Source organism: Dreissena polymorpha, chromosome 10, assembly GCF_020536995.1.
Source record: "Dreissena polymorpha isolate Duluth1 chromosome 10, UMN_Dpol_1.0, whole genome shotgun sequence".
NCBI lineage: Eukaryota > Metazoa > Mollusca > Bivalvia > Myida > Dreissenidae > Dreissena > Dreissena polymorpha.
This window is the reverse complement of record NC_068364.1, coordinates 7,529,976-7,557,913: the sequence shown is the minus strand read 5'-3', so window position 1 is coordinate 7,557,913 and position 27,938 is coordinate 7,529,976. Positions and strand designations below refer to the sequence as shown.

At 36.2% G+C, this 27,938-nt stretch overlaps 1 protein-coding gene across 1 annotated transcript in view; it reads left to right on the top strand.

Moving 5' to 3' along the window:
• Nucleotides 1–27,938, top strand: part of LOC127848261 (tyrosine-protein phosphatase non-receptor type 13-like) — a 99,148-nt gene that overhangs the window by 13,902 nt on the left and 57,308 nt on the right. Inside the window, 13 exon segments of the mRNA XM_052380618.1 lie at nucleotides 4,145–4,171; nucleotides 10,308–10,400; nucleotides 11,321–11,422; nucleotides 12,840–12,993; nucleotides 14,610–14,665; nucleotides 15,897–16,137; nucleotides 16,674–16,803; nucleotides 17,868–18,063; nucleotides 19,639–19,713; nucleotides 20,151–20,319; nucleotides 20,868–21,018; nucleotides 24,532–24,823; nucleotides 25,952–26,005. Of these exon segments, the coding sequence (XP_052236578.1) occupies nucleotides 4,145–4,171; nucleotides 10,308–10,400; nucleotides 11,321–11,422; nucleotides 12,840–12,993; nucleotides 14,610–14,665; nucleotides 15,897–16,137; nucleotides 16,674–16,803; nucleotides 17,868–18,063; nucleotides 19,639–19,713; nucleotides 20,151–20,319; nucleotides 20,868–21,018; nucleotides 24,532–24,823; nucleotides 25,952–26,005 (1,740 nt within the window).

The following is a 27,938-nucleotide window of genomic DNA, read 5'->3' as shown; positions in this document are numbered from 1 at the left end:
TAAGGGAATGGCTAATCTCCTTAAAAAAATGTTGACATTTTACTTAGGTATGCCATCATGTATTTCTTTTATCCAGGGATTGATATTTTATTGTTGTAAGCAAACAATGTGTTTGTAGAGTAAATCCGAGTTGTTTACAGCCGTTTTGATTTATTTGCTTGGCTTAATACTGGACTGTGTTTAGATTTGACATGAATTTTCCTGCATGATATCCAGTCTTAATAACACTGGGACAATGTTTGTTGAAAAAATGTATCACATGCTGTACTGCATATTCTAAAAGTTAAAAATGGAAAAAGATTGCCATGATATTTGGTATACCGATGGGATGTTTAAGACAATGTTTTGACACCTGAATCGCAAGAGCGATACTAAGATATTCATTACATTAAGCAATTGATTAGAAAATGTCCAGAGAAGGAATCAGTTCCTAGTAGGCTACTATGCCCCTTTTAAGAAGAACCTTGTACCTTTTTTATCCAAAATATGTCCATGTATATAATTATACATGTATGGTATATATTTATGTTACTTATATATTTTATGTATAGTGGTATATTGTGTAAGATAACAGTTCATGCTATAGGTAATGAACCGCTAAGCTGCTGTGTGCAAATGCAGATAAAGTGATGTAAAGTGTTTTATGTCCCTGGTTATTATATTATATTTAAATACCTGTAAACCTCTTCAAATGCTGGTTTTATTTGAAGTTTTGTTTGTTTTGGACATATTTGTTTAAACATATTGCCCCAGAAGGCAGATAAAAAACCTCTGTCATGGGTCATTTTTGTAATATTAGCAGAATGAAACCCTGGTCCTGAGAGTTTTCTTCATGTATCATGTGCAATTATTGCATATGTCCATGAAGCCATATTTCTATATAAAATGCACATGACCTGTTCATATTGTAATTTTAGGGTAAATGTAATGCATTTTGAATTACAGTATTAAGGGTGTCTGTGATCTATTTGGGTTTAGTTTTCTACAATATAACTAAATTAATGATTATGAGGGTTCCCACTAAGCTTATCGGGATATGCTTCCCAGCAGCTAAGTTGTGGACTTCTAATTGTTCAACGTCAAGTGCTGGCACAGGTGAGGGATTGGGAGTAAGGGACGTTAATTCAAAATTGTGAATTGTGGCCAGTAACACTGTATTTAACAAACAGTTTAATGTACTTGTTTAATTAAATAATTTATGATAACTTAAACTTAGCTGTCTCTGGCTTTATTTTTTTTCCCAGCAAAATGGACCTTTCATAGCTAAATTTGTATTTTTATACCCCCAGGAGTCACTTTGTAGGTCCGTATGTCCGTCCGTCTGTCCGTCACACTTTGCGTTTAGGTTTCGAAAAATGCTCATACTTCTATGTCACTTCAGATGCAACATTCATATTTGGTATGCATGTGTATATGAACAAGGCCTTTCCATACGCACACAAATTTTGACCCCTTTGACCTTGACCTTGAACTTAGGGTCCGTGTTTAGGTTTCGAAAAATGCATTTAGGTTTCGGAAAATGCTCATAAAAATCAAAGCGTTTATCGGGGACATATGTCATCCTATGGAGACAGCTCTTGTTCTTCATATTTTATCCCAAGTTTAAGCTTCTGACATTGATGTATACATACAAAACTAAAGTCATATTTCAATATTTTCACTTTTACTTGTGAAAAGGTGTCACTTCTGATTTAAATGACATACTCTGCACATGATGGCTGAAATCTGCCATATCATTCTAGAGTGTTGGCGGGTATGAAAGCTGTCATATCATTCTAGAGTGTTGGCGGGTATGAAAGCTGTCAGAACATATATGTACCTATAGGGCAATTTTGATATTTGCGTTCTTTCATGTTTTAAGGGCGCCCAATCAGGCCAGACCAGTAAGGATTTAACAGAGTATTGCCAACATATGGTTTTTAGCTCGGCTGTTTTCGGAGAAAATCTGAGGTATTGTCATAGCCAGCTCGTCCGCCATAGGCGTCGTGCTAAAACCTTAACATTGGCTCTAAAATCAAAGTGCTTTCACCTACAACTTTGAAACTTCATATAAAGATGCACCTTGATGAGTTCTACACGCCACACCCATTTTTGGGTCACTACGTCGAAGGTCAAGGTCACTGTGACTTCTAATATAAAACTTTAACATAGGCTCTAAAGTCAAAGTGCTTCCACCTACAACTTTGAAACTTCATATGTAGATGCACCTTGATGAGTTCTACACGCCACGCCCATTTTTGGGTCACTAGGTCAAAGGTCAAGGTCACTGTGACCTCTAAAAAAAAATTATTCTGACAAGCTTTCGCAGCCGAGCATGGCACCCGCGTGGGCATACCATCATCATGGCAATATACAAATATGGGACAATTTGGAAACCCTGCCCAGATTTTGTTGATTTCCATTAATTTAAAATCTTACATAATACCAGCAACATTATGTCAGATATCCATTGAAGAATTGTAATAAAACTTGCCTCAAATTTAGATGATCATAGTCAAGATCACCACTTGAAGGTGAAAAGAATCACAGTGGGGTATATAGCTTTCTGTTGGCCTGCATTGTCTTGAATAAATAGGTTTTGCCACAGGAGATTTGTGTTATGCCAGACCTTTACTACTAAAGTTGGTAAATATGAGGTACCACAATTATTACTCTGGCTATACTGAAGCAGTGATTGGTGAGACACATAATTATTGTTAGCTGGTAATTTTAATGATATCTGTCTAACATGAGGAGAGAGGCTGGCAGACATGCAGGCTGGGATAGGTACAGGTCTAGCTTTCTGATTACCTGTGCTGACTCACCTGTTCAGGTGCCTGGTTGTCTGCTAAAAGCATCAGTTTCATGAAGTCTGGTTCAACAGAGCTGTAAAATATAGAGATGTGGTTCTGCCAAGATTTTGGTCTATAAAATATTAATTTCTACAAATTTCATTTTACCTTAGGAATACGTATTTTTAATCAATATGTTGGGAATGGGGTTGTTTTCTACCATATGATATGTTTTTAAAGAAATTGGAACATGCCAGATTTAATGAAACCATGCATTTAAACACACAAACTTACAAATGAAACAACAGTATTTCTTACAACCAAATAGATTTTAGTAAAATAAACAGATTTTTGTTGCATTCATCAGCGTCTTCTAATATACAAGCATGAGGCCCATACAAATCAGAATTATCAATAAACATGCTTGATTTTGAAATTTTGAGTATGATGACTGTGAAGCTTAACTGTCGTTTTACTCAAGTTTTATGTAGTGTGATTCTTGATCTTGCCCGTGTTACGCTCTTTGTTCGTCATGTTTGTTGAACATCATGTTTTATGCTTAAGGCATGTTCACATGTTCCTATTTGAGCAATCTGCTACCCATACGAGCATCAGACTTGTTGTTTTTTTCACACATAATGATTCAAACTTATTGGTTAGATATGAAATACCCTAATTATGCTCCATATGGTACCAGTATTCTTCTTATTGATTTTAATATTGATAATATTGACATTTTCAAGATTTAAATTTCACTAAACCAAATATATTGCCCATATTTGTATAACATATATATATATATAGGATCTGGCATGAGTTGTCATATCATACCATATTTTATAAAACAAGTTCAGGAATTTTGATAGTAAGCGAGCCTTTGGCGAGCTTACTAACAAATTTCTTGAACGAAGAGTGCCGGATCTTTTTATCACATGCTTATAAATGAGAAAATTAAATAAATATTTACGCAAACATAATAATAAATCATGAATGTTGTTAACATTTCATGACGTCATTTGACGTTGCTACATCATTTAAGCAAAATAACAAAATGCGATGGGTCAAATGAACGAAAATAAGCCAATGAAAACGCTTAAAAAGAATATTACACATGTGTAAGATAAAAATATTCGTATGGTTATATTACATGGGAAACAGTGTATGGCATGTGATCAAATATTTTATGTTTAATGAGTTATGTAATAGTTTAGCATGTGTAATGTATGTGATATTTATGTTATACTTATGTATGTGATTTTTCGGCATGACTTGTGTAATGTATGTGATATTTATGTTATTATTATGTATGTGATTTTTCAGCCTGTGTAATGTACGTGATATAACTTTGTATTGTCTGCTAATGTTACTTTCAGCGTAATGCTTTGGGAACTGTATCAAAGGTAAATGTAAGAGGAAGTCAATTATTTATTGTGTGGTGATTAGTTACATTCTTTCTTCACAGAACACTGTTTTGCTATGTAGATTGAAGTCAAAGTCAATTCCCGTTACTGGCACTTGTTAAACATGTACCTTTACAGACAAATATTTTCAAAAAGCGATCTTAAGTTTCCTTGTATTTCTTGTAAACAAGTCATAAAATCCACAGTAAAATAGTGCCAAGTCACTGATGGGTCAAGGTCAGTTTCCAAAGATTCAAAAGTGACATTTTTATATCAGTATTTAATTTCATAACACTTTTGCTGCGGGCCTTAACACAGGGATGTTTGCAACAACAAATTTCTCAAAAAAGACCATTGGCATTTTGAGATGCCATTTTATTCATCATCACAATTACATGAGGGCCAAGATCAACAGTCACTTTAGGTCCCGTTTTTAGAATCAATAAAGGCAACTCATATGGGGGTCTTGCTGGTTTATATTTGAATCAATGTCATACCCCAAAGTCATTACTTGCTGGTTTATATTTGAATCAATGTCATACCCCAAAGTCATTATTCTTGTTGGTTTATATTGGAATCAATGTCATACCCCAAAGTCATTATTCTTCAGCATTTTGTTTCCTGCACCTCTGTGGATCTAAAGATAGTAATCCAGAATGTAGCTTTTGCATGCTCAGGCTGCGGAACAATTTGCTTCTTAGAGAGTTTTGTAGATGCCACCAAGGACATTTGCTTTTTATTGGGAAGCCCAAAATTTCTCATTTATCTCCACTTGTAGTTTAATGAAATCATTGACATAAGATAACACAATGTTGACAAATTTATCTATATTTGCCAGGTATTATTTGTACCACATGCAAATTCAGCCATAACACTTGCCATTTGGTTGACATGAATGATTAACTTTAAGCATCACACTGTTAGCTTCTGGTACTTAGCTTCTGGTACATGTGATGGTGTCATCATCTACCGTGTCATCATTGGTCATCATGTGCACAGCTAAAAGTAGATATAAGTGTTGGTTTCCTGGTTGAAGCGATGCTTGTGCACCTTGCTCTCAGTAAATACTCTATATATTATTTATTATTTCATCAATGCACACCATATTTAACTGTTGTTACTTGTATGGAGTGACATGTATATGATATTTGATATGAGAACTCATGAAATATTAAATTTTTTAAATTTAAATAGTGCTTCATAAGATATCATTATCTATAGACAAGTCACACATTTATTCTTTTCTATGATAAGAGTTTATTTCTATTGATTGTTGTAAGTGATCCACATTGTGTAATTCACTGTGTACAGATAATATGTTTGGTACTTGTCATGTAAATATTCTTGCTATGCTTAAAGTAAAATCATTTATACACAACCAATACTTGTAAAAAACATTTTGTTTATGGAAAACTTAAACTAAGGTCCTAAAATATGAAATAAGTAAGATTCATGTACATTATTTAGTTGTGGTATTAGGCAATAAAATGAGATGCGCTTCGGGAAAACAGGGTTTAATACAAGTGCTTATAGTGCAGTCTTAAAGTTATATTATGGGCATTTTTCACTGTTGAATTGCGCTGAAAAGAATTAACAGTTCAAAAGAGTTAGTAAAAATGTGGTTACTGACCAATTATCTGCAACTCATCTTGCTACCAGTTGTTTATAAAATATATTTTATATTCAATATCTCACGTGACTCACCCAGTCCCCTAAGCCGAAATGATCCGTAAAACAAAACTGTGTCTTTGTGTCAGATGAACGAATCTGCACTAAAACTAAATTTAGGTTCACATGGTACATGCATGATCAGTTGTCAAACGAAAGTACGGTTGATATTCAAATGCATTATTTTTCTCTTTCCGGGATATTGTTTTAGTATGCAGTGATTTTTTTTGCTCAAATTTACAGTATCACTTCTGTTACTTATAATCCTATTTATAATGCTTAATTTTTCTCAATTTCATGGTTTATCGTGCTATTTTTCCCAATTTCACGGTTTATCGCGCTAATTTTCCCAATTCAAATGGCACAGGCTGTAACAAATTAAAGCAAAAAAAATCACTGGTATGTTGATTCTGCATTAACAAATATAAGTGTATATGAAGTGAAAACACCAAAAATTAACAATGGTTGCGATAGCCACCTATAAACTGTTTAATGCCCATAATATCACTTTAATCAGGGAAGACACTTTCCAGCTAAACTTGAATTTTGCTAAGAAGAGACTTCTTATAAACAAAAAAAAACAACTTACAACCGAAAAGTGATGTCCCTAATTATCGCCACGTTTTTCAGAGAAAAAGTGGGGATATTGTGGTGATGTGCGTCTATCCGTCCTGGCCACCTGCTCCTCCTACACTATTAGCACTAGAACCTTGAAACTTACACACATGGTAGCTATGAGTATATGTGCCACGGTGACAGTGACAGAATTTTGATCTGACCCCTGGGTCAAAAGTAATGGGGGTTGGGGCGGGCCGGGTCAGAGATTTTCACTCATTTTTTTATGTTATTTTACATTAACTTCTTCATTTCTGCACCGATTTACTTCAAATTGATACTGAACCTCTCTTATGACAATACGGTCAATCTCAGCTATGCATGGCCCCATTACCAACCCTGGGGCACCCCGCCCACATAGGCCACACCCACCCAAAATTGCCTTTTACTATAATTTCTTCATTTCTACACCGATTCACTTCAAATTGATACTGAACCTCTCTTATGACAATACGGTCAATCTCAGCTATGCATGGCCCCATTACCAACCCTGGGGCACCCCACCCACATTGGCCAAGCCCACATAGGCCATGCCAACCCAAAATTGCCTTTTTCTATAATTTCTTCATTTCTGCACCGATTTACTTCAAATTGATACTGAGCCTCTCTTATGAAATACAGTCAATCTCAACTATGCATGGCCCCATTACCAACCCTGGGGCGCCCCGGCCACATAGGCCACCCCCACCCAAAATTGCCTTTTATTATAATTTCTTCATTTCTACACCGATTCACTTGTAATTGATACTGAGCCTCTCTTATGACAATACAGTCAATCTCAGGTATGCATGGCCCCATTACCAACCCTAGGGCACCCCGCCCACATAGGCCACGCCCACCCAAAATTGCCTTTTACTATAATTTCTTCATTTCTACACCGATTCACTTCAAATTGATACTGAACCTCTCTTATGACAATACGGTCAATCTCAGCTATGCATGGTCCCATTACCAACCCTGGGGCGCCCCGCCCACATAGGCAACGCCCACACAAAATTGCCTTTTACTATAATTTCTTCATTTCTACACCGATTCACTTCAAATTGATACTGAACCTCTCTTATGACAATACAGTTAATCTCAACTATGCATGGCCCCATTACCAACCCTGGGGCTCCCCGCCCACGTAGGCCACGCCTGTCCAAAATTGCCGTTTACTATAATTTCTTCATATCTACACCGATTCACTTCAAATTGATACTGAACCTCTTTTATGACAATGCAGTCAATCTCAACTATGCATGGCGCCATTACCAACCCTGGGGCGCCCGCCCACATAGGCCACACCCCCCCAAAATTGCCTTTTACTATAATTTCTTCATTTCTACACCGATTTACTTCAAATTGATACTGAACTTCTCTTATGACAATACGGTCTGTCTCAACTATGTATGGCCCCATTACCAACCCTGGGGCACCCCGCCCATAATAGGCCACACCCACCCAAAATTGTCTTTTACTATAATTTCTTCATTTCTACACCGATTCACTTCTAATTGATACTGAACTTCTCTTATGATAATACGGTGAATCTCAACTATTCATGGCGTGGGGATACGCGTCAGCCTCTGCCGTGCCATTTCTAGTTAGAATGTGCGGACTGCACAGGCTAATGTGGGAGGACACTGCAAGCACATGCATTAAGCCCCAAATGAATATGTTTTAGTCTTTGGTGAGTGCATGTGTAAATTTGAGCTTGCTTGCCTACATTGGTACTAATTGTCGTGTTGTTCACAACATTGCTAACATTTTGACATGTGTTGTTTATATGCACCAAACTGTTGCTGTGGGTGTTATGATGCACTGTTTTAGATACTGCTGTTTTTATAAGAAGACATCAAGTACTGGTTCTATCCAGGAAACAAAGTTGCTCGAGTGTCTCAATATGCTTAAAGACTTCCATGCAATCAAGCTTAATACATATGTTCACTGTTAACTAGTGGTGAGGGGATGGCAAACAATGATTGGTAAAGTAGACCGATAAAATATCTACTCATGGGCCTGTAAAGGTCAACTACATTCCATTGTTCCATTAAACGGGGACAAGTATGAAGGGAATTATGTTGTAGTTAAAACTTCTCACATTATTGTAATTTCTGTGAGTAGGTCTCGTATTATTTAGTGTTTTTATGTCCCCCACTATAGTAGTGGGGGACATATTGTTTTTGCCCTGTCTGTTGGTTGGTTGGTTGGTCTGTTGGTCTGTTTGCGCCAACTTTAACATTTTGCAATTACTTTTGCTATATTGAATATAGCAACTTGATATTTGGCATGCATGTGTATCTCATGTAGCTGCACATTTTGAGTGGTGAAAGGTCAAGGTCATCCTTCAAGGTCAAGAGGTCAAATATATGTGGCCAAAATCGCTCATTTTATGAATACCTTTGCAATATTGAAGATAGCAACTTGATAATTGACACATGTGTATCTCATGGAGCTGCACATTTTGAGTGGTGAAAGGTCAAGGTCATCCTTCAAGGTCAGAGGTCAAATATATGTGGCCCAAATCGCTTATTTTATGAATACTTTTGCAATATTGAAGATAGCAACTTGATATTTGGCATGCATGTGTATCTCATGGAGCTGCACATTTTGAGTGGTGAAAGGTCAAGGTCATCCTTCAATGTCAGAGGTCTAATATATGTGGCCCAAATCGCTTATTTTATGAATACTTTTGCAATATTGAAGATAGCAACTTGATATTTGGCATGCATGTGTATCTCATGGAGCTGCACATTTTGAGTGGTGAAAGGTCAAGGTCATCCTTCAAGGTCAAATATATGGGTCAAAATTGCTCATGTAATGTCACTTCTGCAATATTGGAGCTAGCAATTTTATATTTGAAATGCATGTGTATCTCATGGAGCTGCACATTTTGAGTGGTGAAGGGTCAAAGTCAAGGCCATCCTTCAAGGTCAAACGTCATATAGGGGGACATTGTGTTTCACAAACACATCTTGTTTTTTCATGCCAATTTGCCTCATTTACCCCTTAAATGCTATTCATTTGAAGTTTATGCAAAAATGATGGTTCATATCTTAAAAATGACTTGGGGTTTTGAATTGGTAAAGCTGCCCCATTTTTAGCTCGGCTGTTTTTGGAGAAAACCCGAGGTATTGTCATAGCCAGCTTGTCGTCCGCCATGATAAAACCTTTACATTGGCTCTAAAATCAAAGTGCTTCCACCTACAACTTTGAAACTTCATATGTAGATGCACCTTGTTGAGGTCTACACGCCACACCCATTTTTGGGTCACTAGGTCAAAGGTCAAGGTCACTGTGACCTCTTTAAAAAAAAATTCTGACAAGCTTTCATTTATTCAAAACTGCACCCGCAGCCGAGTGTTGGCACCCGTTATGCGGTGCTCTTGTTCCTATGGTAATGTAACCATTGTACCTTTGATCATAACTATTTTCATAATAATATTCTTAGTTAACTCCAGGATAATAACGATGAATCTCATTAATTATTCAAAGCAAAAATGTACTGCTAATATTTTCAATATGGAACAGATTTGTTGGAACTTTCTTCACAGTATGGGGGAGAATATAAAATGGTTCACTTCAAAAGAGTTAATTGAGCCTGTTTGGCAAATGAATTCTTTCTATAAAATATTAATGTAATTCAGAAAGGAGCTTCAGTTTAGAGTGTTTGTTTGAACTGTCAGGATGGAATATTTTATTTAGAAAGAAAAATTACAGAAATATTTTTTACTTAATAAAAATTGCCCTCATTTGTTTTGAAAATGTGTTATGGTTCCTTGCAATAAAAACGCAAAAATAATGTGTTTGGATATTAAACAAGAGAAATCATCATTTATCAAATTCACAATTTGTGCATGGTGTTTTGTAGCCTGTGAGGATAGCGGAAAGCCTCGAGGCAGTATTGCGAGGAATGGTGAACAGAGATCCTTCGCAGCGATCAACACTTAGACAGGTTGCCGATGTATGTAGCTGCATTTTTCACATGATGTTTATAACCATGAAATTGCACGATTTATAAGGGGTATATCGGAGTCACATGTTCGTCGGTCAGTTGGTCATTTAGTTGGTCAATTGGTTGGATTGTACGTTGGTTGGTTTGGTGGTCTGTCCACATAAAATGTTATGAGTATGTGGATCAAACTTCTTCAACATTTCTCAAGTTTATTTTTTAATTTGAAATATTTCATTACCATGAATTGTAGATGTGTTACACACTTCAAACTACTTCTACATTTCTCGAGTGATTGAATAGAAATTTGGGGTATGTTATAACCATTATCTGTAGATGCGCTGGACACATTTTTAAGGCACAATGAGAGACCTTTCCTGGGCCATGTGCCCTTGAACTTAAAGCCAATGGCACAACTGCTTTCAAGTGGTTTGAAGGTATTTGTGTCACCTTTTTAACAAATCTCTTGTTTAAAACAGCAAGGTTTGCAGACAAAAATCAGACTCTTTTCGGAAGCTCTGGAGTTGATACTTCAATGTATTTGTTTTCTACCTTGATGTCTATCTTGGGCATTATTTGTTCAATGATTAATGGACATTGTTGGGGTTTCTTTTACTGGCATGCGTTTTATAATTCGGCAGAAGCCACTTTGTTGTAGACCACTTTTCAGAAACAATAAATGTACTCAAAGAATGAAGATGTCAGTGGTAATAATGATTATTTATAACATTCATACTGCTCTGCTGCTGCTTATGCAGCTGCTATTGTTGCTGCTGCTGCTGATGATGATGAAACTTATGATGCTGTTGAAAATATTTATGATAATTTTAATGTTGTTGATGCTGCTGCTTATTTTTTTGTTGATTTTGATTACATTTTTTTTTTGTGGTGATAACAATGATGATCATTATTCCCATGTTTTTATCCCCCAGGCATGTGCCATTCAGAATGAGCGAATGCAGAGGGGCCTGCGTAGGAGTTTCTCCCGTACTGTGACTGACCTGTACAATACCATCCTTGGACCACACGTGGAGGTAGGGACTTACACTTTCAATAGGTGGTTTGAAGATTCTTTATTGGAAAAATATGTTAAAAAATCATTAGTAAAATGTTATTTTCTCAAGCATTGATTCAAAATGGATGCTATATGAAAACATAACATTAAAGGTGGCCGTTGCAGCAAAATGATTTGTTGGCATGTATTTTTATGGTTAAAATAAAACCTGACAATAACATGGACGCATTCATATATAAATTTTTTATTTTTGCAAAACAAAAATAAGCAATTTGTTTGATCATGTGCCAATATGTTTGTAAAACAGGTCCGCGATAAAACATGGAGGGGTGAGGGAGTCACTTACAGGAGGTGGTCAACTGTTATGAAGTGATAGTGATGGCCCTGTTTCAAACATGCCATTAAATTTGTTGATTGTTTTAAAGTGTTATTAAGCCAGTCTGGATTATCATGGCGGAGTGTTTGAAGCAACAAAACCAATTTCAAATTAGTCTTATTGAATAACAATCATTGCCAAACTGACGACAAAAAATCTTACTTTAATCAGCGCCAATTAGAGAAGATGCGATAAATTTTTGGTAATCAATGTTAAAAATACCTCATTTCTCTCTAAAATGTTGGTAACTCATCGTCATCTTGTCATCTGCATATATTGTCCATACGGCAAATGCTGGCTGATTCAAACACAACATTTCTGAAAATTATAATACACATTATGGGGATGACAGGTGTTAACAAATAGGGCTTATCCTTTCTACTTAAAAGAAGTTATCCTTACTACCTAATCGAAGTTGATGGTATTGCTTCACTATTTTTAATGAGTAATTTATGCACAGTTTTTTGTACCCCCTATGTGAAATATCTGGATTGTGAAACAAACACAGCATGTATTTGTGGTTGAAGTTTTGCTTTAATGTCATTTTTGCATATGGTAATTTGGTCTCACAAACTTAAAACATTTGGAATAATTTTTCATCTGATTCTTAAATTTTTTGATCGGTACATGACTGTATATCCGCCAAATCAGCAAAAATTAATGTCACATATATAATAATTGATTTTGCAGTATGTATTGAATATGGTGTCCCCCGAGGTCCCAGGTTTAATACCTGTTCTGGAGGTAGTCTTCAGATTTTCTTCCATGTTGCTAAGTACTGGTTCTACAAAGGGATCAGTCTCAAAAGTTTATCAATAAACCTCGGCCTTTTGATGCGATTGAGCTTAAATGAATGTGTTCAACATAAATAAATATTTAACTTCCCTTGAAAGATTTGTATTGAAAAACACATACACACCAACAATTGAAATATCTGACAAATTGTATTAGTTATTTTATGCATATTTTGTGTGAACCTAACCTGAACTGTTGTTTGTTTTTTATAAATAAAATGGCCAAAGAATGACTAGCTAAAAAGTTTATTATTTCCATATTCCAGCAGGAAGGAGTGGTCATTGGCCTGCCACGACCCCGAGAGCGACCTCACAAGAGGTCACGTGACCGGTTAAGGAGGAAGTCGTCTCCTGACCAGCACAGGTCAAGGTCACGGTCACTGTCAAGGTCAAGGCAGACTGTGCAGGGGAGAGACTCTGGTAAGTTCTGATAAAAAGTTTTGTTTCTGGAAAAATATATATTTATTTTTATACAGTGGAAACCCTCTGAACTGGTATCTACGAACTGGAATCCCTTCTGAACTGGACAATGTGATAATCCTGTCTGAACTGGACAATTTGATAATCCTGTCTGAACTGGACAATTTTATAATCCTGTATGAACTGGACAATTTGATAATCCTGTCTGAACTGGACAATTTTATAATACTATATGAACTTGACAATTTGATAATCCTGTCTGAACTGGACAATTTGATAATCCTGTCTGAACTGGAAAATTTGATAATCCCACCTGAACTAGACAATTTGATAATCCTTCCTGAACTGGACAATTTGATTATCCTGTCTGAACCAGACAATTTAATTATCCTGTCTGAACCAGACAATTTGTTGGGTCCAATTAATATGCCATTACACATACATAAAATATTTCTTCTAAATTGGAATATCCCCTCCGTTCTGGATACCGGTCATTCTTAAGATTATAATTGGGTAATGTCAAGCATAATCGTTCCCCCATTTGACCGTTGAGGGCTTTATTAATTGCAAATCAGACTCAATTTCTAAAACTTATGAATTAAGGATTAATAAAGAGACGACCAATTGATAAAAGTGCTTACTCAATTAACAAACTGTAAAAATCATATGTCAATTTTAGAGACAATTAATGCTTGTCTTGTATACCAACCATTAGTAGTGCTAAAACTGTTCATATTTACTGAAAAACAAATGTATACTTCTTAACTAATGTTGGTATTGTGCAGAGAGGACTAAGACAAATTAGGCAAATGATGTTCCATTGCACATTTTTATGCCCCCGGTAGGGTGGCATATAACATTTGCACTGTCTGTCCATCTGTCTGAAAACTTTAACATTTGCCATAACTTTTGCAATATTGAAGATAGCAACTTGATATTTGGCATGCATGTGTATCTCATGGAGCTGCACATTTTGAGTGGTGAAAGGTCAAGGTAAAGGTCATCCTTCAAGGTCAAAGGTCAAAATAACAAATCCAAGGGAAGTAATAAGCTTTAAAGGGAGATAATTATTTGTACCTGCCAAATGATAAAAAAATTCAAAATGTGGCAGAAGGGGGCATTGTGTTTCTGATGAACAAATCTCTAATTTATCTTTTTATGGCCGGTTTAATACGGATTTTGAAAGTATTTGCATTCACATTTTTATTTCAGCAATTATATCAGTAAGGTTAAAAACATCCGAACTGCATGTAGAATTGTCTCTTGGAAACAAAATTGAAGTGATCACAAAGTCATTTGATTGTTCATCATGATATTTTTTTAATATTGATAAAACAATAATTATTGTATTAATAAACAACTCCACATTTCAATATTGTTGAATATTGTGTTTTTACACAAAAGACTGAAAACCTGCTGTATACCAATATTTGATTTCTTTTATGAATCAGATAGTCCTCTGAACCAGAATGTTTACATTGTCCCTTGAGCATCAGGTCCAGAGGGTTTTCCACTGTGTATATTTTATATTACTATTTATATAAAAATGGAATAACAAAATAATACAATTTTTGGTTTGTGTTAATTACCAATGTGTGTATTCTCCAACATTTCAGACTCATCTAGTTCAAACGGTAACCCTGTCCCATCACAGAATGGCCAATCTTTAAAGGTAAGCGACCACATCATGATAGCTGAAGTTTGCAGATAATATATCACAATTTAATTGTTTCTTCTACTGTGCCTGAAAACATCAAGTTTCAAAATTGATCTTTTTTTGCCAATTGCAATAGTGTCACAGTGACAAAACAGAATGTCTCAACTATTTGGATAGTGAAAACATTATATGAGCTTCGTTCTGGGAGATTTGAACATAATACATGTGCTTAAAGTATCCTCTTATATTAGCCTGTGCAGTCTGCTTGTTAAGATGTAGTCTCTTATTAGAGAAAATTCATTTAAGGCAGAAAGTGTCATCCCTGATTTGCATGTGCAGTCTGCACAGGCTAATTTGGGACGACACTGTACACTCATGCATTAAGACCAGTTTTCCCACCCGGGGCTCATATGATTATTTGTATGCCCCCCGGATCGAAAGATAGAAGATCGAAAGATCGAATGGCCTGTCTGTCTGTCATAGTATGTATGTCCCTAAACTTTACCAAAACTTTAACCCTCGTTAAAGTTTGGTCATAACTTGTTATGCACCCGGATCGAAAGATCGGGGTATATTGTTTTGGGCCTGTCTGACATTGTATGTGTCCGTGTGTCCCAAAACTTTAACCAAAACTTTAACCTACTTCATAACTTTTGCAATATTGAACGTAGCAACTTGATATTTGGCATGCATGTGTATCTCATGGAGCTGCACATTTTGAGTGGTGAAAGGTCATGGTCATCCTTCAAGGTCAAAGGTCAAAAAAATAATATTTGAAAACTTTAACCAAAACTTTAACCTTCTTCATAACTTTTGCAATATGAACAAAGCAACTTGATATTTGGCATGCATGTGTATCTAATAGAGCTGCACATTTTGAGTGGTGAAAGGTCAAGGTCATCCTTCAAGGTCAAAGGTCAAAAAAATTAATTCAAGCGGCGCATTAGGGGGCATTGTGTTTCTGACAAACACATCTCTTGTTGAATATTGAAGTGAGCAACTTGATATTTGGCATGCATGTGTATCTCATGAAGCAGCACATTTTGAGTGGTGAAAGGTCAAGGTCATTCTTAAGGTCAAAAGTAAAAAAATACAATCCAAGGGAAGTAATAAACTTTGAAAGGGAGATAACTTCTAAACCTGCCAAATGATATATTGAAATTTAATTTCAAAGCGGCGCAATAGAGGGCATTGTGTTTCTGACAAACACATCTCTTCTCTTGTTAATTCATATTTTTCTCAGCAGAAGGCAGGATCCTCATCATCCAAAGTCAGTTCATGTCCATCCAGCAGAACTGTCACATCTCAACGCTCATTTGAAACAGCCGCATTTAGGAAGTATCTTAAGTTGAAGGAACGCCAAAAGAAGTTACGTGTTCTTCGACATGATATGATGAGCGATGAAGCATCAGACGAACTCTCAGATTTTGTAGTTGACCACATCTCGGAAACTCAGTCTGTGCGATCGATGGGCTCATCAAATGCAGGTATGAAAGAATGGAACTTTTATTAGGTATACAACATATGGTGTTTGTTTTCATGGGCAGATAGATATCCTCAATATATTTACTCTGTAAAATTTTCACATTTCATAAATTATAAATTATCTTCAATAATCAGAAAACATTTGGTGTAAAACTTCTCTGTTTTAGCTGTTTCAAAGTTTGGATCATTAAAGTGCTTTGTCTTTTATAGTTTTCTTAGAGTTCTTAATATTTGTTGAGTTTGAAAATACATAATTGTTATTTTAGACTTCATTGATATAACCAATCCTTTCCATGGCATTTTAAAACTTTATATATACGTTCAGGTCATAATAATTATATGCTTATTGTGCAATGTGACTAAATTCTTCGTTAAAATTAAAGTACAAAAGAGATCATAGTTATTTCTAACTAGTTTATTTGAAAGAATTGTTTAATATATCCAAAAGACTTAAAATAGGGAGGATGTATTGTATATGTATCTCTGGATCTTTCATACACTATAAAACAATGTAGATATCAGTTATCTTCATTTTCAGGTGTGTATCACCCCCAAGTCCACTCACACCATGGTTCTAGCTCCGCTCTTAGAATGAGTCGGGACTCGGACCGAGAAAGTGTCGTCAGCAGTGACACGTCCGTGTACATGCAGGACCATGTTCCGTTCAGGTGAGGGTGTGGTTGTGGCAGACATGTTAATATAGTCATTATTGCTTTGTATTTTGTGTCATTAAGAAGCCGTATAACAAATGTTTGCGAAACAAGTGCACAATAAAATTGCAGTAAGTGCTCCAATAGTATTAAGTGTTTTTATACCTCTGACCAATAACACTTATTTGCTCTGCCCATTTCCAAAATTACCATGTCCTTGACCAAAAACACGTTGAATTCCGCTTGTTGTCGTTATTTAGAATCCATATGATTGCATATTATCTGTTTTTGTTTAGTGTTTACATTTCACCGTTTTGAACCAAACCGTTCATGTAGACTGTAGTTTGCAGTCTGCATGTGTTAATAGATAAGATGACAGAATTTGATTTCTGTTATCTTTAATCTCATGAGAAGTAACACTTCTTGTTTTGATTTTTATGCCCCTGAAGGATGGCATATAGTGATCGGACTGTCCGTCTGTCTGTCTGTCTGTCTGTCTTTCCGTCACACTTTGCGTTTAGGTTTCGAAAAATGCTCATAACTTCTATGTCCCTTCACATAGCAACTCGATATTTGGCATGTGTATCTCATGGACCTGCACATTTTGAGAGGTGAAAGGTCAAGGTCATCCTTCAAGGTCAAAGGTAAAAAAAACAAAATCAAAGCGGCGCAGTAGGGGGCATTGTGTTTCTTACAAACACATCTCTTGTTTTCAATAAATATTTTTTGTGTGTAATGTTAATAAACATCGATCAAGGTTGACATCATCTTGCTGTCTCATTTGCATATTAATTAGTACTTTGAATTGTCAAATATTTGCAGTTTCTTTTATTTACATTCTTTTATATAGTGGCATAATTACTGGAATATATGGTTGATTACTTTTGATATCATGTGATATCAATATCATCCAATATGGCGTGTGAAAAGGCTCTGCTACCCTAGCTTTTCCTATGCCATATCAGACTAATTTCACTTAAAAGACCCCAACCATATATTCTCAATTTATCTTACTGTGCACCATTCTCTGCCCAAGCCTTAACAGAGACAAAATTTTGCAAAATGTGATTTTCTGTCTCCAGAGCAACCGCTGTAGACATCAGTGATCCATTTATAGACCAGTTACAAAAGCTGAGTTCGGCTCCACCCACAGCTGTCAATCATCCCACTCACCACACCCAGACCCCGCCTACACCTACCAATCACTTGCAAGCCCCGCCTCCTAAACAGCAAAAAGCAAAGAAGAAATCACCCCCAGCCAAACAACAACCACCAAGGGTGAGGATTTCTACAATCATTGGTTACTTTGTTGTGAAGAGTAGAAAAGTAGTCCCATATAATTTATGACAGTACAGAAAATGAAAATGTTGTGTTACAGTTCTAAAACCTTAATTATCCCCACGTTTTTCGGAAAAAAAGTGGGGATATTGTATTGATGTGCGTCTGTCCGTCCATCTGTCCGTCCTGGCCACCTGCTCCTCCTACACTATTAGCACTAGAATCTTGAAACTTACATACATGGTAGCTATGAGCATATGTGCAACGGTGACAGTGACAGAATTTTGATCTGACCCCTGGGTCAAAAGTTATGGGGGTTGGGGCGGGGCCGGGTCAGAGATTTTCACTTATTTTTATGCCCCCCGGTATGGTGCATTGGCCATAACTTTTGCAATATTGATGATAGCAACTTGATATTTGGCATGCATGTGTATCTCATGGAGCTGCACATTTTGAGTGGTTAAAGGTTAAGGTCAAGGTCATCCTTCAAGGTCAAAGGTCAAAAAACAAATCCAAAGGAAGTAATGCGCTTTAAAGGGAGGTAAGTAAATAACCTGCCAAGTGATATAAAAAAAATAAATCAAAGTGGCGCATAGAGTTACACAGTAGTGGCGCAAAATGTATTTAGTATTCAATTGTTTGTGTTAACTCATCTGTGAAATGGTTTAGCTCAATCTAATGTTTATACAAGGGACTTTAAATATTGGCGCAAAGGGCACCTGTATATGAGAGAAGAGATAGAATGCAGTCAAGCATAAAATGCATGAGAAACTCATGGAATATAGCCTCAAGAATCTATAAAAGGGCTGAAACTTTCAATTTGTGCAATTACAATTTTAGACTCATTACTGAAAATCTGTCAAAGTGTGTGGGAAAAATGGAAGAAACGATTTAAAGCAAGATGGACTTTGAACAGGCACATCAAAGACAGCCATGAAATTCAACATATTCATTGTTGTGTACATGATTGCGATAGAAAATTTCTGAGACAGTAATATTTAGTCAACCATTTAACCTCAAAACATAACTTTTCCAAAACAGAAGCAAGACGATTGGCTATAAGAGAGCATGTTCAGTCATCTCATAAGTCATTCCAATTAGGATGACATGTACATAATTGACTACAGTGAAGTTGATTCGTTATTAGATTTGTTAGGAGAGCAGGATGAGGAGGAGAAATTAGGGTATAGATTTTCACTCATTTTTTAGGTTATTTTACATTAACTTCTTCATTTGTACATTGAATTACTTCAAATTCATACTGAACATCTCTTATGACAATACGGTCAATCTCAACTATGCATGGCCCCATTACCAACCCTGGGGCGCACCTGTGTCAAACATGTGGCGTGGGGATACGCGTGAGCCTCTGCCGCGCCATTTCTAGTTTGTATGTGAAATTCTGTTGGATGTTCAGATACAGAGAAAAACATTTTTGAATTTGTATAGGCTAAAATAAACTGAAGTAAAATTTGCCATATATGTTTGGACAACATGGTAAATATTTGTATAAAATACCCCACAATGTTAAAAAAACTGAAAAATGAATGTTCATAGTGATTTTCTGAATTTCAGGAATTCTTTGGTCCAGAGTTTATCCATGGATCAACAAAACCATTGCAGAAGATTCCATTATCTATTCAAGGGGAGGTAAGAGTGATATTTCACAAGTTGAACCACACCTGTAAAGTATTTTCTATGCATAACTTCTGTATGGACAGGACCAAACAACATAGTAGAGGGGGTGGGGGATTCTACCTTGTCTATCCTACAATGCATAGACACAGTCTTGTTACATAAAGTGCTCCCACAATTTTTAACATACAACATTCAAACTTGCATTCATCGCTCCTTATGATATGAAAATGTTAATTGTTAATTTAGAATTAGAATTCATAATTTATAAAAATGCTTTATCTTTATTACAATATGCGGCACCAGGGGGTATCCCTCACCTCTGTGACAAACTCTCGTATTTACCTCAAATGATGAACTTTTTGGAGTAATTTTCATACTCTAATTGAGGGCAAAATGTGACCCAATCTTTGTATTTCATCCATGCCTATGAAAACCATGCCTGTCCACAGACACACAAAGGCCCGAGTCGTGTGTGCCGAGTGGTTATCGTGCTACTCAACGGTCGGAAGCTTGAAGCCATGGTGGACCCCAGCTTGACGGGACAGCAGCTGTATGAGGCAGTTGTCACGGAGATAGACCTGCCAGAGTTCTACTTCTTTGGACTTACCTATATAAATGGTAATACTGGTATTAGATGTGAGAAGTCTTATCAGAAGAGAGTCTCATATTCTCTTTCTTACTATATAAATCTAAAACAAAAAAGTTAAGTAATGTCTGTTTAGACTGCATGTAAACATTTTTTTTACAAAGGCAATTAATAAAATTCATAAAAACAATACTTATTGCAAGTTAGAAATGTTTATTGTCCAATCATACCAGCGAATTCTGTCTGGCTTGTCCGGTTTATATACTTATAAGTTGTAAATGTTAATTGTCCAATCTTACTAGCAAATTCTGTCTGGCTTGTCCGGTTTATATACTTATAAGTTGTAAATGTTAATTGTCCAATCATACTAGCGAATTCTGTCTGGCTTGTCCGGTTTATATACTTATAAGTTGTAAGTGTTAATTGTCCAATCATACTAGCAAATTCTGTCTGGCTTGTCCGGTTTATATACTCATAAGTTGTAAATGTTAATTGTCCAATCTTACCAGCAAATTCTTCCTGGCTCATCCGGTTTATAAACTTGGTAGTTTCCTACATTTGGACTGCCTCTGTGTTACAGACAGCGAGCACTTCTTCATTTCCCCTGACACCAAGCTACACAAGGTGGCCCCTGAAGGCTGGAGGGACAGCTGGAAACGGGAGGCAGCCCCCATAACATTCACTGTCCATCTACGGGTCAAGTTCTACGTGGAAAATATCAGTGCTCTCAAGTTAGTCATGGTGTCTCTCATGTTGTTACACACGTGTGCAATACGCTGAGGGGCAATTTTAGAGTGCACAAACACTCTGCTGTTTTCTTTTAAGAAATGTTGAATGGCAATTAAAAGATTATGATAACTAAACTTAATTTCAAGTGTTAGACAATTTTAGACTAGAATGTTTCTTGGATTAAGTAAATTATTTGAAAATGGCTCCAATCTAGACCATATTTTAGCAGTACCCGCTCAATTTTGTGATCCTAATTCTTTCCATACAGTTATACTTCAGGAATCGTTGATGTTTCCATAAAGTTACATTCAATGATGGAACTCTGTTGGTATAATAAAGTGGGGGCTGTGGGTAAAACACAGAAAAGCAAAACCTTCTTTTAAAATAAGATAATTATTCACTTAGTTTGAATAACACACTAAGAAGGTCTTCAATTATTGTATCCATTATACTAATTAACATCATTTGGAGAAATACAAGGAGTTCATGTATTTTTTTTATGTATTTTGTTTCCGATGGTCAAATTTAAAAGTAAGAATCAGTGAAAAGTATTCTACATTGTTATATCAAATAATGGAAGCCATGTGGCCAATTCATTGGATAAATCAAAGTACTGACAGTACTGGTGTGACGATGCTTTTGAAGATGATGGATATAAAAGTTTCTATTTAAGTTTATCTACATCACCACAATTGTGTATGTGTGTACGAAAATTTTGGGTAGGAAAAAAATGGGTACGAAAATTTTTGGTTAAAAAATTATGCCAAAAAAAATTAAGTACGTAAAAAGATTTAGTTACGAAAAAAAATTGGGTAGGAAAAAAATTGGGTACGAAATAAAATTTGGTTACAAGCAAAAATTTGGGTACGAAAAAAAAATTGGGTACGAAAAAAATTGGGTGGGAAAAATGTAGGGTACGAAAAAAATTGGGGGTACGGAGAAGTAGTACCCGTGGGGAACTTGATCCTTTCAGGAAAACTGGGAGGCGGGTTACATTCTCAATAAAATATAACAAGAAATATCTTTAAAAAGGTATTCGACGTGTATTTTCTGTACCACTTATCTGAAAAAACTGTCTGTTACAGTAAAACGTTTTTGGGTTATAACATTACGTTTCAGCATATAAATTCAAAACTTGACATGCTCTTTAATTACACCATGTTCTATAATTTAACATGTATATCATACCAAACTTTATATTTCGTTGTTTCCTTTCCTGAGTTATGATGCTATGTGTACGGACGTGATTTCACTATCCCATGTGCATGAACATATACTTTTTCTCTTTTGATTATTGTTCTTTTTCTCTAATTCAATAAGCTTAGGCATGTTTTTTCGTTAAGTACAGCAATAATTTCATGATGATTCCCGATCGAAAGCGGGTATGAGCACATAGTCGTAAGAGCACTTGAATACGTGAGTTTGCCCATGAACATATGGTAAGGTTAACTAAATCTCCGCGATATGACCTAATATGTGTTTAAAACAGCAAACAATATCCACATACATGCCATAATTTTTTAGGTCCAAAGCGGGACATTTCATAAAAAAATGTCGGGACATTTGACCAAAAAGCAGGACACCTAAAACGATCTATCATTCCACCTTTACTATAGTCAGTATAGTACTAACAAAAACTCTTGATACTTTTATTCAAGACATAAAACATCTGATATGAAGCATGAAATCTAAAACATAACAATAACAGTTTTATTAAATAAGACAATAGCAAACAACGAAGATAATATTCATCTGTTTAAGAGTACAAAATCTAGAACATTACGACAACAATACTCATTATATTAATTTCAATGGCAAACATTAACGCAGGGGAGGCTATCCAGTTGACTGAAAGTACGGGTTACAGTACACTATCTACCGAACAGTTACACACGGAATGCGCGGCCGTACACATTTCGGTATTTTGTTTTCTTCCTATATACACAGATTAAACTGAATTGTGAATTGTCAGGCGCTGTATTGGGGTAGTGTCAAACTGTCATGAATAACAACACGTTGTTTTTATTACAATAACACAAGACAAGATGGGTAACTCTTTTACTGTTTGTTGCGATGTTTGTTTAAGCATGTGTCCATGCGCAGTTTGTTACTTGTCAATTGTCGCGGCTTAATTGGAGTAGGGTCAAACTGTCATGCATAGCACCTCGTTGTATTTAGCTTAATTGGAGTAGGGTCAAACTGTCATGCATAGCACCTCGTTGTTTTTATTACAATTACACTAGACAGGATGGGTATCACTTATTGGACTGTTTGTTGCGATTTTGGTATATTGCACATTCGGAATATCCCGCTATATTGGAACTAAACATTGAATGTAAAAGACTCATTTATGACGTAGCGTTAATATTACAAAACAATTGTTTTGTAAACCGTTTCAAACAAATACAAAATAAACACATTTTCAACATTTATTTCATTATTATAAAACTATCGATAGCAATAAGCGACCACTATCTGGAAGACCACCATGGTGTGAATGTCTGATGAAATCAATAATTAGCCGATAAATCGCTGATAAGGTGTCATAAACAACACTGGTACACACGATAAGTAGAATCGGATTGTTAATTGGGGGGCAATAAAGGGATTAGCGGTGTTAAGTGTTAGCGAAACAGAGCTTGAATAGCGAATTTTATTGGGAACCTATACACCTTACATCGTTTTTTACGAATGTCGGGACAAATCGTCTCATGGCGGGACGGCGGGACAAAGGGCCCAAAAGCGGGACTGTCCCGCCGAGATCGGGACGTATGGCATGTATGAATATCCAACAAACGAATGAATTGTCAAACATAGTATGTGCACTGATGTGGCTCTGTAATTTATGTTTGAAAAGTTTATTAAATATGCAAAATGAGAAAGCACGCAGAAGAGCGAGTATCACAGATATGATTCAGCTATTATGCTGTTTATATACCATTGTCGCTACAACGTTTACAAATGGCAGGTTCGAAATAATTCGTTTTCTTTACTCTCATGATCGCGTTGAAAGTTAATTATACACGTTTTAATTCGCAATTTATTTACTGAATCATGACAAATGTCAAATACAATACAGAAAATGCATAGTTTTTTCATTGATCTATAAACATATAATGGATTGAATATTTAAAATTAACGTTTTCAAACTATTATTAAATCTTTTCCCAGTATATGCTGTCCTATTTATAGCTGAGCTTCCTATACCTTTATCAATGATAATCAGCGAGGTATGCCGATTAGAAAAATCGAGCTATCTCAATCGGACTGGCTCGGTCTTTTACATAGGTAGCCATTGTGAAGAATTTTTTGATGGTTATCATACCTTAGACGATGCTGTTCCAGCATCGTCAAAAAATGTCTGATATTGTTTTTGTTTTTCTTTTAAATCTTCATATGGGCCGTGCTCTTGGATATGGAGTTTAATGCAAGTGCAGGAAGTGTCATCCCAGATATGCTAATTAGTGACAACACTTTCCGTCTGAACTGGATTAAATCATATGATATATGTCTAGGTTAGAGACGTCGTGCCATCAGCTGTACCTGCAACTGCGGAGGGATCTTCTGGAGGAGCGATGTATGTGCCCGGATGAGAGAGCCATGACACTGACCGGTCTGGCCCTGCAGGCGGAATATGGGGATTACTTGGGGGAGACCATGGGTCGGAACTACTTTATACCGGAGCACTACTTCCCGGAGAGGGTTGTGAAGAGGCTTGGTGCAGGGTATATCCGGGACCATGCGCCGAATGTTCATCGACTGAATTCTGGAATGACACAGACAGAGGCTGAAATTGAGTTTATACAGGTATATTGTTGTTATCACCTTTTAAACATGAAAATGCCCGTGACTTTAAGAGTGGAATATTGGGACTGATATCACAAAGAAGGATGTGTATGCTTGCAGAATTTTGTGTTTGATGGTTTTATGAATAACTTTCGACCCTGTGTATGGAGGCAGTTAAGAGAAGTGGTCAAAGTGGCTGCTGAAGGCAGGTGGTTGCTATAGTCAGGTTACCACTATTTATATGGTTGGTCAGCTGATAGTATCATTACCATTGAAAGCTACAAACACCAAAAGCTTAGAAAATCTTTGTTGTACACAAACATCAAACAAGCATCATTTTCATTCAAACAAACCCAAGCTTAGCACACGTATCTTAAATAAATAAAAAAATAGCGTGGATGTTTCAAACCACATACATTCAGTCTCAACCAAAATATTCTAAACACTAACTACAAAAACCTCATTCTGAATCTGTTATTTATTAATATAATTGCATGTACACTTGACATCTACTCTTGAAAGCTCAGGAAATGATCTGAAAATATTTAATTTCAAATCCATATTTAATTATATTATTTTGTCCGCAACTTTGTAAGGAACTAATTAGTTATCATTTATGTGGCAATAATTCTTGAAAATATGTCATTTACTCTGTTATAAATTATTTTTAAGATTTCCTGGTAATTATCCAAGTTAAACAAAATGTCTCAACAACCTATTATTTGTTTTCTCACAGTGGGCCACATTTAATTTAAAGGCAGTTACTGCAATCAGATTCTTTTGCCCTAAATAGATGCAGAATAAAAGCCATGTATTCAAAGGTGAGAGATAACAAACTAGATCGATTTCAGTGTTTACTTTTCGCACCTTGAAATGACTGCCATGTGACCACCTAATTCAAGTGAAAATGGTTCTAGGCATGAAATATACTGACAGCCACTGACGGCTGATGACCATTATACTCATGTGTAATAACGATTGATTTTTGTTGAGGGGGTGGGTCTAGACTGACCACTTATGCCAGGTGACCACTATACTCAGGTGGCTGCTAAGTCAGTATGGACTTTAAATGTGCAATATGTGAGCAAGTATGTTGTCACTATGTTGGTTTTTGAAGTTACTATGACATGTTCTCTGTGTATTTTTCAGTTTGTACAGCAGGAATTGCCAGAGTATGGTGTCCACTTCCACAAGCTACTGAAGGTACCTATATGCAGGGATCATATTTTTTTCGGTTTTGTCGGTCCTAGACTGATTGGGGTCATGAAAGACCGATTGAAAATCCAAACAGTCGGTCCGATTCTGTTTGCTATTAAAATTCCCATGTCATGAAATCGATTACACAGTGTACATGCTAACACACCCTTATGACATTCTTATCTCGATTAGGTGTGATAAACCATTCGCTGCAGTCTCTAAACCGGTCAGGACCGGTTTATTGCACGTCAGACCAAGAATCAAAAACTTGTGAACAGCGGATTAAAGACGCATCCGAAAAGACGCGTCTGAATGCACGCGCTGTACCTAAACAAAACATGCCGATACATTTTCCACCAGCGTAATAATCCGGTAATAATGAAGTTGCAGATCTGATCGACAGAACAGCCGAAAGTTATTTTTATGGGTGGAACTTCACATAAAATAGTTCATAAGAAAAATAATATACATTGAATAAATCTTTTGTGAAACTGTGTTAGAATCGAAATAATTCGTGTACTTTATACTTTGTTGTTGGATAACTCACGACCGGAAAATTAGATGCGTGGTTTCAAATGCTTCGCCCTGATTAAATCCCTACGCATCTAAACTATCGGACGTGGGTTATTTGACAAAAAATTATTTCTTAATTATTTGGTTTGTCGTTGTCAGTAGCCAACCTACGCACAGACATTTGTTTGGTTCAGTGCATGTTTGTAAGATATTAAGGAGTCGACATCAATTTAAAACATCGGTATAGACTTACACCGATTAATAATATTGACAACGATGACAAAAGTCTGATAAAACAGCACACGAAACAACAATGAAATTCCAAATGATAAAACCAGTTGAGAAAACTCGTTACGTTTAAAAAAAATGCCTAAGGGAATTTTACTTGTACATGTATTATACCACCTTCATGAATGGCAAAATCAATGGTATATATTTTAACGTAATTTGTCATGATTTCGAATACACATTTTCGGATACTTTTTCCCGTTTATATCCGGACCGATTGATGTTGCGGGAAAATATGATCCCTGCCTATTTGAGTCGTGTTCTGAGAAAACTGGGCTTAATGCTTGTGCATAAAGTGTCGTCCAAGATTAGCCTGTGCAGTCCGCACAGGCTTATCAGGGACGACACTTTCTGCCTAAACTAGATTTTTGCTAAGAAGAGACTTCATTTAAACGAAAAATGTCATAAAAGCGTAAAGTGTCGTCCCTGATTAGACTGTGCTGACTGCACAGGCTAATCTGGGACGACACTTTACGCACATGCATTAAGCCCAATTTTCTCAGAACAAGACACATATATTTCCATCTTATGAATTAGTGAACAACCTTAAACCAAGGCATAATATTATAGAAACTGTAGTAATCATTTTGTCCAAGGACATCTGCCCATGCGCACTATCCTCATGCTTGTTAAATGTGAGCTTTCATTTGGTTTGTTGAATGGCAAAATAAGATTGTGCTTAGCAATGTTTGTAGACATAGGACTGGAGCTAAGGGAGATTCTGCCCCTTCCCCGTCTTAAAACAGACTTAGTAATCACAGGTGTTCACCCAAACTTTTGTATGAATTTGCCTTGAGCTCATCGTGACATATATGGCCTTTTGTCGGCATGTATTGACAACATTTTGAACACACCCCTCTCTCTTCAACCAGATTTCTGTCCCCCATGCTTTCCTTTGTTGTTCAAAGGCATTGAAGCCACTAAAACTCGTTTGTGTTGTTCTTTGCATTTATGCTGTGAGAAATTGTTTGACAGTTGGTTGGTTTCCATAAATAAAGGATCTAAAGCTTATAAAAAGATCGCTCTGCTGCTGGCACCAGCAACAGTTTCCTCTTGTTATAGTATTTGTATTCTTACTGTCAGTTTGTCAGTCGCTCGGTTGGTTAGATCCTGTTTTCGTAGCATACCCCTGTCACAT